The following is a 12,065-nucleotide window of genomic DNA, read 5'->3' as shown; positions in this document are numbered from 1 at the left end:
CTTGGGGACGTTCAGCCCCTGTCTTGCCCCAGGAAATGCAGTGCAGAGCATTGGATCCTTGCCTTAGAATGCATGCCTGGGGAGATCCTGACATCCACTGCTCTCCAGACTGTCCTTGCTGGCACTGCCAGCCCTCGCTCGCTTCTGCAGAGGGTTACATGTTGCATGGAAATCTTGCTGAGTGTTTGGAACCGTGTGTGCTGTCCTGTCGGTATGTAGGGCCCAAGACAAAGTTGAGGTACGGACACGGGGAGTGGAAGAAGGAAGAGTTTTGAAGCCGGAAGACGTTCCTGCTTGGGAGTGGTTTCTGCAAGATAACAGCAGTGGCTCAGTAATACTTACTTGTGGGAAAGCAACGTTATTCTTCCCGAAACATTCTTGTTCTGGTGATTGGGGAACTCCAGGCACTGCTGAAAGAGGGGAGAGGCAAAAGAGACAGGCTAAAGTGTTCGAAGGGCAATGCGAGATAGCAAAGAAAGTTCAAAAACCCAACAGCATAGTGTCCCTGATGAAAAAATGATTCCTAAGACAGCTGAAAAGGCCTTGGAGGCAGAGAGAGCAATGGATGTGGCCAGTCCCCGCATAAAGAAAGCCTGCCCTTTAATCCTAGGTTTATAATGAAAAAAACTGCGTTCATGACAACAAAGGCTAAAAGCATGCCTCAAGAGGGTAAGATGCTGACACCACCTGAAAATATGGCACCACTCCACTCAGTTGGCTGAAACATCTGCCTGATTTTTGTTGTAAATTCCCCTGGAAACGTTTTGCCCTCTAATACTGTCACTTGAAAGGAGCCTGTGTGGCTGAATGGGCATGTCATGAACAGGGAAATGAAAAGGCAGCGTTGCAGGGAACATAAGCAGTGTCCCCATTTCTTTAATTGTGATGCTTTGCATGCAAGACGAGCTTGTTGGTAAACACATTACATGCGCAAAGAGTGCCTCTGGGCCTGGGGCGGTCTGGTCCAGTATAAAAGCCAGTCCAACTGCAGGCTTCCTCACCCACTTCTCTTGCCTTCTCGTCCTTGGTGAACAAGGTGAGCTGCTACCACCTTTGCTTTGCTCTTCTCTTTCTCTTGTTCTCCTCTTTCTTTTCTGGCCTTGCTATAGCTTTTATCGAGACCCTAGCTCTTTGGTTGTCTTCCTGACTCTCGGCCCCTTGCCACCACCATGGGAGGTGGGAGAAGGTCTTGGGCTTTCTTTGCAGGGGAACGGTGGGGACCAGGGCTCTTTTGTCTCCCTTCCTCCCTACGCAGGCTGTCCCTGCTCCCAGCCTCTGCCTTTGCTCTCGCCGAGCAGGCTGTCAGGCTGCGCCTCACCTGCTGCCTGTGCTTTCCCTGCCCTCTCTCCCAGGTGCGCCTCCGTCCCGCAGCCATGTCCTGCTACGATCTGTGCCGTCCCTGTGGCCCAACCCCGCTTGCCAACAGCTGCAACGAGGCCTGCGTCAGGCAGTGCCAGGACTCGCGGGTGGTCATCGAACCATCTCCCGTGGTGGTGACCCTGCCCGGACCCATCCTCAGCTCCTTCCCCCAGAACACCGCTGTGGGATCCACCACCTCCGCTGCTGTTGGCAGCATCCTGAGTGCTGAGGGAGTGCCCATCAACTCCGGGGGCTTTAACCTCTCTGGCCTTGGTGGCCGCTACTACGGCAGAAGGTGCCTGCCCTGCTAAAGCCGTGCCGGACGTCCCATGAGTGCATCGACCAGGAAGCCCACAGCCAGGTGCCGGACCGAGGATGGAGCTGCCGGCCAGGCTTTCCAGAGGGGTTGAGCACCCTCGTGCCCTCCTGCAAAGGAGGGAGGGAAGGAAGGTGCCAGCCTGTGCTGTCTGGAAACACGGCCAACTGATGTCTTCGTCTTCTTCTCCTGCTTTCTTCTCCGCATCATGAGTCCCTGTTGTCTCCTGCTGTCCTGTGCCATGGGTTCATCCTGAAGCAAGCTGAGAGGGGCCCTGCTCATCACCCTCTCCCGATGTGTGTGGGAGGAAGACGTGTGTCCCGTTGCTGCGAAGGGGTGCCTGCCTGTCAGCTGCCCTTGTAGCAGCCTGGACGGGGTCCCTTCCGACACGCACTGCTTTGTTTCACTCTTTAGACTCATTAAAGTTTGTGCTGCATTGTAGCTTGACGTCTCCTCGTGTTCCTTCCCTCCTGAGAAGCCCAGCCAAGCTGTTGAGGAGAAATGTGGTGCCCTGGAGGGGACAAGGGTGGGTGGGTAAGGGCCAATGGTGGTCCTGCGTCATGCGTGTAGGCGCTGAGTACCCTCAAGGGCCATGGTCATTGGCAGAGACATGGGGCAGTGGAGGGGTGCGTGGTATTGTCTGAGTATGGCAAGGGTTGCCAGGAGGTCCCCCAAGGGACATGTGAGCAACAAGTAAGGTTGGATCTTGGCTTCCAGTTGATGAGGCAAGCCCTTGACCTGCTGGAAGACATTTCTGTGCAGGCTAACTCCCACCTGCCCAAGGCTCTGATTGCATGTTTCCACCCACAGTGTGTCCTTGCCCTTCCCTCCTCCAAGCACTTCTTCCAAACCCCGGAACTGGAGGGAGTCCCAAAGGAGTTGAGGGGACATGTGGCAGGCAGGGCAACTGTGTAAAAGGAAATATGAGTCCTGATTTTCAGTTTGCTTCTCTTTCCTTCCCTTCTGTGGTCTGTTTCTCCATGGCGAATGCTCTGCACGTGGCCCTACAGTCGTCTTCTGACAGAGTCAAAGACTACTCTTGTGCACTGTCCTGGGGTTAAAAGCATATGTTTGCACCTGATGGCTACCTTCTTGTCTTCCCTGGAAGCAAGCTATCCTTCAAAATACCCCTTGGTCTGTATCTGCTGGGAGACCCTGTAGAAATGTACTCCCACCCATGACTGTAAGCCACGCGGAGCCATTAGCAGAAGCAAGGCCAAGATCGAACCAGGGAAGGAAGGCAACATCCTCAGCAGATGCTCTGAGGGAGCAGGGTGCGTCCGGATGCTTGAGCCTTTCCGTAGACCCTCAGTATGGGGGGCTGAGTCAGGGAGAATGGAGAGATGGTAGGAAACGGCTCCTCTGCATTTAACGTGTTGCTTGTGGAAGGGTTTTAAGTGGAAGTGCCACGGGTAGAAAACCGGTGTGCAATATGGTTTGAGCGTAATGAAAACACTTTTATGTTTGAAGGAAATCTTTCCATTACATGCAGGGCTGCTGTGTTGCAGTCACACTGGGGATTTCTTCTGCATGCGTGTTTGCCTAGATCAACATCTCCTGTCAAGCTAAAAGCTCCCTTCATCTTCCTGAAGGAGGAATTTGGCCTGGGCGTCTGTGATTAGAGAGTTGCCCGTCTCCGATGGAGTCCCAGCCTAGCTGGGGAAGGTGTTTTGTCCACCGTTTGCAATGAGTCCCTAGCTGGGGTGTCAGAGGAGTGCAGCTGGTTCCCCAAGCAGAGCTGTCATTCCTCTTGGGGACGTTCAGCCCCTGTCTTGCCCCAGGAAATGCAGTGCAGAGCATTGGATCCTTGCCTTAGAATGCATGCCTGGGGAGATCCTGACATCCACTGCTCTCCAGACTGTCCTTGCTGGCACTGCCAGCCCTCGCTCGCTTCTGCAGAGGGTTACATGTTGCATGGAAATCTTGCTGAGTGTTTGGAACCGTGTGTGCTGTCCTGTCGGTATGTAGGGCCCAAGACAAAGTTGAGGTACGGACACGGGGAGTGGAAGAAGGAAGAGTTTTGAAGCCGGAAGACGTTCCTGCTTGGGAGTGGTTTCTGCAAGATAACAGCAGTGGCTCAGTAATACTTACTTGTGGGAAAGCAACGTTATTCTTCCCGAAACGTTCTTGTTCTGGTGATTGGGGAACTCCAGGCACTGCTGAAAGAGGGGAGAGGCAAAAGAGACAGGCTAAAGTGTTCGAAGGGCAATGCGAGATAGCAAAGAAAGTTCAAAAACCCAACAGCATAGTGTCCCTGATGAAAAAATGATTCCTAAGACAGCTGAAAAGGCCTTGGAGGCAGAGAGAGCAATGGATGTGGCCAGTCCCCGCATAAAGAAAGCCTGCCCTTTAATCCTAGGTTTATAATGAAAAAAACTGCGTTCATGACAACAAAGGCTAAAAGCATGCCTCAAGAGGGTAAGATGCTGACACCACCTGAAAATATGGCACCACTCCACTCAGTTGGCTGAAACATCTGCCTGATTTTTGTTGTAAATTCCCCTGGAAACGTTTTGCCCTCTAATACTGTCACTTGAAAGGAGCCTGTGTGGCTGAATGGGCATGTCATGAACAGGGAAATGAAAAGGCAGCGTTGCAGGGAACATAAGCAGTGTCCCCATTTCTTTAATTGTGATGCTTTGCATGCAAGACGAGCTTGTTGGTAAACACATTACATGCGCAAAGAGTGCCTCTGGGCCTGGGGCGGTCTGGTCCAGTATAAAAGCCAGTCCAACTGCAGGCTTCCTCACCCACTTCTCTTGCCTTCTCGTCCTTGGTGAACAAGGTGAGCTGCTACCACCTTTGCTTTGCTCTTCTCTTTCTCTTGTTCTCCTCTTTCTTTTCTGGCCTTGCTATAGCTTTTATCGAGACCCTAGCTCTTTGGTTGTCTTCCTGACTCTCGGCCCCTTGCCACCACCATGGGAGGTGGGAGAAGGTCTTGGGCTTTCTTTGCAGGGGAACGGTGGGGACCAGGGCTCTTTTGTCTCCCTTCCTCCCTACGCAGGCTGTCCCTGCTCCCCAGCCTCTGCCTTTGCTCTCGCCGAGCAGGCTGTCAGGCTGCGCCTCACCTGCTGCCTGTGCTTTCCCTGCCCTCTCTCCCAGGTGCGCCTCCGTCCCGCAGCCATGTCCTGCTACGATCTGTGCCGTCCCTGTGGCCCAACCCCGCTTGCCAACAGCTGCAACGAGGCCTGCGTCAGGCAGTGCCAGGACTCGCGGGTGGTGATCCAGCCCTCTCCCGTGGTGGTGACCCTGCCCGGACCCATCCTCAGCTCCTTCCCCCAGAACACCGCTGTGGGATCCACCACCTCTGCTGCTGTTGGCAGCATCCTGAGTGCTGAGGGAGTGCCCATCAACTCCGGGGGCTTTAACCTCTCTGGCCTTGGTGGCCTCTGCTACAGCAGAAGGTGCCTGCCCTGCTAAAGCCGTGCCGGACGTCCCGTGAGTGCATCGACCAGGAAGCCCACAGCCAGGTGCCGGACCGAGGATGGAGCTGCCGGCCAGGCTTTCCAGAGGGGTTGAGCACCCTCGTGCCCTCCTGCAAAGGAGGGAGGGAAGGAAGGTGCCAGCCTGTGCTGTCTGGAAACACGGCCAACTGATGTCTTCGTCTTCTTCTCCTGCTTTCTTCTCCGCATCATGAGTCCCTGTTGTCTCCTGCTGTCCTGTGCCATGGGTTCATCCTGAAGCAAGCTGAGAGGGGCCCTGCTCATCACCCTCTCCCGATGTGTGTGGGAGGAAGACGTGTGTCCCGTTGCTGCGAAGGGGTGCCTGCCTGTCAGCTGCCCTTGTAGCAGCCTGGACGGGGTCCCTTCCGACACGCACTGCTTTGTTTCACTCTTTAGACTCATTAAAGTTTGTGCTGCATTGTAGCTTGACGTCTCCTCGTGTTCCTTCCCTCCTGGGATGCCCAGCCAAGCTGTTGAGAGGGAAATGGGATGCCCTACAGGGTAAAGGGGTGGCTGAAGGGATGTGGTGCGCTTGCCTCATTCTTGGGGGATTGGGAGTGGGTGTCCCACTGAAAGGGTCACCGGGAGGGGACCGTTCTTTACCTGTGACAAAGCCTTCCCAAAGTCACCCGCATCCCTGAGTCCTAAACACCAGACTTGTTGTGTCTCTCGGCAAACCCCTGCGATGCCTTCCATGGCTCCAAGACATGTGTGGTGTGTTGACAGATGCCCAAGGAGCTGTAAGCCTTCACTTCTGCCCCCAGTCCATCTCTCTGTGCCCCCCAGCCCCCCATTCTGAAGCACTCAGCAATGTTGTCAGAGCCGCACAGTCAGTGCTTGGGAGGTTACATGACCTGTGGCCCAGGACACTGAAGGGAGGGCATTTAGCAAGTCCTTCTCCGTCCCTTGCACACCACAGGATGGAAAGAAAGAACCCTCCCGGATGCAGCCGTTGTGTCTTCCTGCCTTTCTGCCCTGAACTGCAAGACCTCCGACATCAGGGAGGGAAGTAACCTTGCTTGTGCACGGAGCTGGTGTGTAGTTGGTGTGGTAAACTCCACGGGATGCGGTGCTTGTTCCTGCCACGGGGGATGTAGGAGAGGAGAAGCAGCCTGTCCCTTCCTCCCACATGCTCTAGTCCTCCATAGGCGACGTTTTGCCTCGTGCCATGCCACTCCTGCTTCAGATAGAGTGAGGGGCACCTCCTGTGCTGCCCCATACGCTGTGGGAACCCCTACAGTGCCTTTCCCCGTGGCTAGAGCCCTGTCTTCCCTGAGAGACAGCTGCCGTCAGCAACCCCCTGTGCCCTGCTGATGCACTCTCCATCAATGCTCATGAGCCATGCTGAGCTGACAGCAGAAGCACGGTGGGGGAACAGATCATCGCAGGAGGGAAGGCAGCATCTGCGGCACGGGATCGGAGAGAGCAGGGTGCGGCAGGGCACTGGAGCCTTTGGGCAGACCCTCGCCATAGGTGCTGACTGCGGGACTTGCACGGGCCCTTGGGAAACTGCATGTCTGAGTGTGCTGAGATGCTTGGGAAGAGGAAACAGAGATCCTGATGTCTACTTGCCTCCAGTGTGTTGCTGCTGACGTTCCCAGACCATGAGTCCTTGTGATGAGTTTTGATGTCCTATGGAAAGCTTTCCAAGGTTTTTGCAGTGCCTGCTATGGAGTTAGTGTGTAGGCTCAAAGAAGAAGTGTTTGGTAGGCTTGGGGCTGAAGCAGGAACAGTTGGGAAGCGCCAACACTGACCTTTGGTGCTGGGTAGCGGCGGGGAGTAGACTTTGTGTGTGTTGGAGAGGAGTGTCTCTGCTTCTCAAACGTCCTTCTCCTGTTGATGGGAGGCTGCGGGAGGCTCTCCAGATAAGGTAAGGAAGGGCAAAGAGCGTATGAATTTCTCTTGATGTGAAATTGCTGAGCCTAAAACCTTACAGGGTATCCAAGGTGACTGGGAAGTTTATGCCTGACTTTGATGGCGTTAGGTGTTAGGTTACGCAATGGATACGGTGACTCCTGTCACAGAAACTTCTTTTTAAGTCTGGCCTTGTATTTTAGGGTTGCCAGAAAACATGCCCCGTTCTTTCTGAGATTCCGTAAAGTGAGGCCCTGGAGGGCAAGGGGATGGCATCAGCTGGCGAGGTGGGACACTCCTCATGCCTGGCCGCACCATCTGCCTATGCTGACGTGTCATTTCCCCTGGAAACGTTTTGCCCTCTAATACTGTCACTTGAAAGGAGCCTGTGTGGCTGAATGGGCATGTCATGAACAGGGAAATGAAAAGGCAGCGTTGCAGGGAACATAAGCAGTGTCCCCATTTCTTTAATTGTGATGCTTTGCATGCAAGACGAGCTTGTTGGTAAACACATTACATGCGCAAAGAGTGCCTCTGGGCCTGGGGCGGTCTGGTCCAGTATAAAAGCCAGTCCAACTGCAGGCTTCCTCACCCACTTCTCTTGCCTTCTCGTCCTTGGTGAACAAGGTGAGCTGCTACCACCTTTGCTTTGCTCTTCTCTTTCTCTTGTTCTCCTCTTTCTTTTCTGGCCTTGCTATAGCTTTTATCGAGACCCTAGCTCTTTGGTTGTCTTCCTGACTCTCGGCCCCTTGCCACCACCATGGGAGGTGGGAGAAGGTCTTGGGCTTTCTTTGCAGGGGAACGGTGGGGACCAGGGCTCTTTTGTCTCCCTTCCTCCCTACGCAGGCTGTCCCTGCTCCCCAGCCTCTGCCTTTGCTCTCGCCGAGCAGGCTGTCAGGCTGCGCCTCACCTGCTGCCTGTGCTTTCCCTGCCCTCTCTCCCAGGTGCGCCTCCGTCCCGCAGCCATGTCCTGCTACGATCTGTGCCGTCCCTGTGGCCCAACCCCGCTTGCCAACAGCTGCAACGAGGCCTGCGTCAGGCAGTGCCAGGACTCGCGGGTGGTCATCGAACCATCTCCCGTGGTGGTGACCCTGCCCGGACCCATCCTCAGCTCCTTCCCCAGAACACCGCTGTGGGATCCACCACCTCCGCTGCTGTTGGCAGCATCCTGAGTGCTGAGGGAGTGCCCATCAACTCCGGGGGCTTTAACCTCTCTGGCCTTGGTGGCCGCTACTACGGCAGAAGGTGCCTGCCCTGCTAAAGCCGTGCCGGACGTCCCATGAGTGCATCGACCAGGAAGCCCACAGCCAGGTGCCGGACCGAGGATGGAGCTGCCGGCCAGGCTTTCCAGAGGGGTTGAGCACCCTCGTGCCCTCCTGCAAAGGAGGGAGGGAAGGAAGGTGCCAGCCTGTGCTGTCTGGAAACACGGCCAACTGATGTCTTCGTCTTCTTCTCCTGCTTTCTTCTCCGCATCATGAGTCCCTGTTGTCTCCTGCTGTCCTGTGCCATGGGTTCATCCTGAAGCAAGCTGAGAGGGGCCCTGCTCATCACCCTCTCCCGATGTGTGTGGGAGGAAGACGTGTGTCCCGTTGCTGCGAAGGGGTGCCTGCCTGTCAGCTGCCCTTGTAGCAGCCTGGACGGGTCCCTTCCGACACGCACTGCTTTGTTTCACTCTTTAGACTCATTAAAGTTTGTGCTGCATTGTAGCTTGACGTCTCCTCGTGTTCCTTCCCTCCTGAGAAGCCCAGCCAAGCTGTTGAGGAGAAATGTGGTGCCCTGGAGGGGACAAGGGTGGGTGGGTAAGGGCCAATGGTGGTCCTGCGTCATGCGTGTAGGCGCTGAGTACCCTCAAGGGCCATGGTCATTGGCAGAGACATGGGCAGTGGAGGGGTGTGTGGTATTGTCTGAGTATGGCAAGGGTTGCCAGGAGGTCCCCCAAGGGACATGTGAGCAACAAGTAAGGTTGGATCTTGGCTTCCAGTTGATGAGGCAAGCCCTTGACCTGCTGGAAGACATTTCTGTGCAGGCTAACTCCCACCTGCCCAAGGCTCTGATTGCATGTTTCCACCCACAGTGTGTCCTTGCCCTTCCCTCCTCCAAGCACTTCTTCCAAACCCCGGAACTGGAGGGAGTCCCAAAGGAGTTGAGGGGACATGTGGCAGGCAGGGCAACTGTGTAAAAGGAAATATGAGTCCTGATTTTCAGTTTGCTTCTCTTTCCTTCCCTTCTGTGGTCTGTTTCTCCATGGCGAATGCTCTGCACGTGGCCCTACAGTCGTCTTCTGACAGAGTCAAAGACTACTCTTGTGCACTGTCCTGGGGTTAAAAGCATATGTTTGCACCTGATGGCTACCTTCTTGTCTTCCCTGGAAGCAAGCTATCCTTCAAAATACCCCTTGGTCTGTATCTGCTGGGAGACCCTGTAGAAATGTACTCCCACCCATGACTGTAAGCCACGCGGAGCCATTAGCAGAAGCAAGGCCAAGATCGAACCAGGGAAGGAAGGCAACATCCTCAGCAGATGCTCTGAGGGAGCAGGGTGCGTCCGGATGCTTGAGCCTTTCCGTAGACCCTCAGTATGGGGGCTGAGTCAGGGAGAATGGAGAGATGGTAGGAAACGGCTCCTCTGCATTTAACGTGTTGCTTGTGGAAGGGTTTTAAGTGGAAGTGCCACGGGTAGAAAACCGGTGTGCAATATGGTTTGAGCGTAATGAAAACACTTTTATGTTTGAAGGAAATCTTTCCATTACATGCAGGGCTGCTGTGTTGCAGTCACACTGGGGATTTCTTCTGCATGCGTGTTTGCCTAGATCAACATCTCCTGTCAAGCTAAAAGCTCCCTTCATCTTCCTGAAGGAGGAATTTGGCCTGGGCGTCTGTGATTAGAGAGTTGCCCGTCTCCGATGGAGTCCCAGCCTAGCTGGGGAAGGTGTTTTGTCCACCGTTTGCAATGAGTCCCTAGCTGGGGTGTCAGAGGAGTGCAGCTGGTTCCCCAAGCAGAGCTGTCATTCCTCTTGGGGACGTTCAGCCCTGTCTTGCCCCAGGAAATGCAGTGCAGAGCATTGGATCCTTGCCTTAGAATGCATGCCTGGGGAGATCCTGACATCCACTGCTCTCCAGACTGTCCTTGCTGGCACTGCCAGCCCTCGCTCGCTTCTGCAGAGGGTTACATGTTGCATGGAAATCTTGCTGAGTGTTTGGAACCGTGTGTGCTGTCCTGTCGGTATGTAGGGCCCAAGACAAAGTTGAGGTACGGACACGGGGAGTGGAAGAAGGAAGAGTTTTGAAGCCGGAAGACGTTCCTGCTTGGGAGTGGTTTCTGCAAGATAACAGCAGTGGCTCAGTAATACTTACTTGTGGGAAAGCAACGTTATTCTTCCCGAAACGTTCTTGTTCTGGTGATTGGGGAACTCCAGGCACTGCTGAAAGAGGGGAGAGGCAAAAGAGACAGGCTAAAGTGTTCGAAGGGCAATGCGAGATAGCAAAGAAAGTTCAAAAACCCAACAGCATAGTGTCCCTGATGAAAAAATGATTCCTAAGACAGCTGAAAAGGCCTTGGAGGCAGAGAGAGCAATGGATGTGGCCAGTCCCCGCATAAAGAAAGCCTGCCCTTTAATCCTAGGTTTATAATGAAAAAAAACTGCGTTCATGACAACAAAGGCTAAAAGCATGCCTCAAGAGGGTAAGATGCTGACACCACCTGAAAATATGGCACCACTCCACTCAGTTGGCTGAAACATCTGCCTGATTTTTGTTGTAAATTCCCCTGGAAACGTTTTGCCCTCTAATACTGTCACTTGAAAGGAGCCTGTGTGGCTGAATGGGCATGTCATGAACAGGGAAATGAAAAGGCAGCGTTGCAGGGAACATAAGCAGTGTCCCCATTTCTTTAATTGTGATGCTTTGCATGCAAGACGAGCTTGTTGGTAAACACATTACATGCGCAAAGAGTGCCTCTGGGCCTGGGGCGGTCTGGTCCAGTATAAAAGCCAGTCCAACTGCAGGCTTCCTCACCCACTTCTCTTGCCTTCTCGTCCTTGGTGAACAAGGTGAGCTGCTACCACCTTTGCTTTGCTCTTCTCTTTCTCTTGTTCTCCTCTTTCTTTTCTGGCCTTGCTATAGCTTTTATCGAGACCCTAGCTCTTTGGTTGTCTTCCTGACTCTCGGCCCCTTGCCACCACCATGGGAGGTGGGAGAAGGTCTTGGGCTTTCTTTGCAGGGGAACGGTGGGGACCAGGGCTCTTTTGTCTCCCTTCCTCCCTACGCAGGCTGTCCCTGCTCCCCAGCCTCTGCCTTTGCTCTCGCCGAGCAGGCTGTCAGGCTGCGCCTCACCTGCTGCCTGTGCTTTCCCTGCCCTCTCTCCCAGGTGCGCCTCCGTCCCGCAGCCATGTCCTGCTACGATCTGTGCCGTCCCTGTGGCCCAACCCCGCTTGCCAACAGCTGCAACGAGGCCTGCGTCAGGCAGTGCCAGGACTCGCGGGTGGTGATCCAGCCCTCTCCCGTGGTGGTGACCCTGCCCGGACCCATCCTCAGCTCCTTCCCCAGAACACCGCTGTGGGATCCACCACCTCTGCTGCTGTTGGCAGCATCCTGAGTGCTGAGGGAGTGCCCATCAACTCCGGGGCTTTAACCTCTCTGGCCTTGGTGGCCTCTGCTACAGCAGAAGGTGCCTGCCCTGCTAAAGCCGTGCCGGACGTCCCGTGAGTGCATCGACCAGGAAGCCCACAGCCAGGTGCCGGACCGAGGATGGAGCTGCCGGCCAGGCTTTCCAGAGGGGTTGAGCACCCTCGTGCCCTCCTGCAAAGGAGGGAGGAAGGAAGGTGCCAGCCTGTGCTGTCTGGAAACACGGCCAACTGATGTCTTCTTCTTCTTCTCCTGCTTTCTTCTCCGCATCATGAGTCCCTGTTGTCTCCTGCTGTCCTGTGCCATGGGTTCATCCTGAAGCAAGCTGAGAGGGGCCCTGCTCATCACCCTCTCCCGATGTGTGTGGGAGGAAGACGTGTGTCCCGTTGCTGCGAAGGGGTGCCTGCCTGTCAGCTGCCCTTGTAGCAGCCTGGACGGGGTCCCTTCCGACACGCACTGCTTTGTTTCACT

The 12,065-nt window shown here is 54.9% G+C and overlaps 1 protein-coding gene across 1 annotated transcript; it reads left to right on the top strand.

Annotated features, from left to right (window-relative positions):
- The first annotated feature begins 926 nt into the window (after positions 1–926).
- Positions 927–2,082, top strand: LOC127026845 (feather beta keratin-like). Its single transcript, XM_050912144.1, is given in 3 exon segments — positions 927–995; positions 997–1,032; positions 1,350–2,082. Coding segments are annotated over 3 exon segments (426 nt in total). The 3' UTR covers positions 1,671–2,082.
- Positions 2,083–12,065: the final 9,983 nt, after the last annotated feature.

The sequence above is a fragment of the Gymnogyps californianus genome, chromosome 29, assembly GCF_018139145.2.
Source record: "Gymnogyps californianus isolate 813 chromosome 29, ASM1813914v2, whole genome shotgun sequence".
Lineage (NCBI taxonomy): Eukaryota > Metazoa > Chordata > Aves > Accipitriformes > Cathartidae > Gymnogyps > Gymnogyps californianus.
This window is presented reverse-complemented; position numbering and strand designations above follow the sequence as displayed.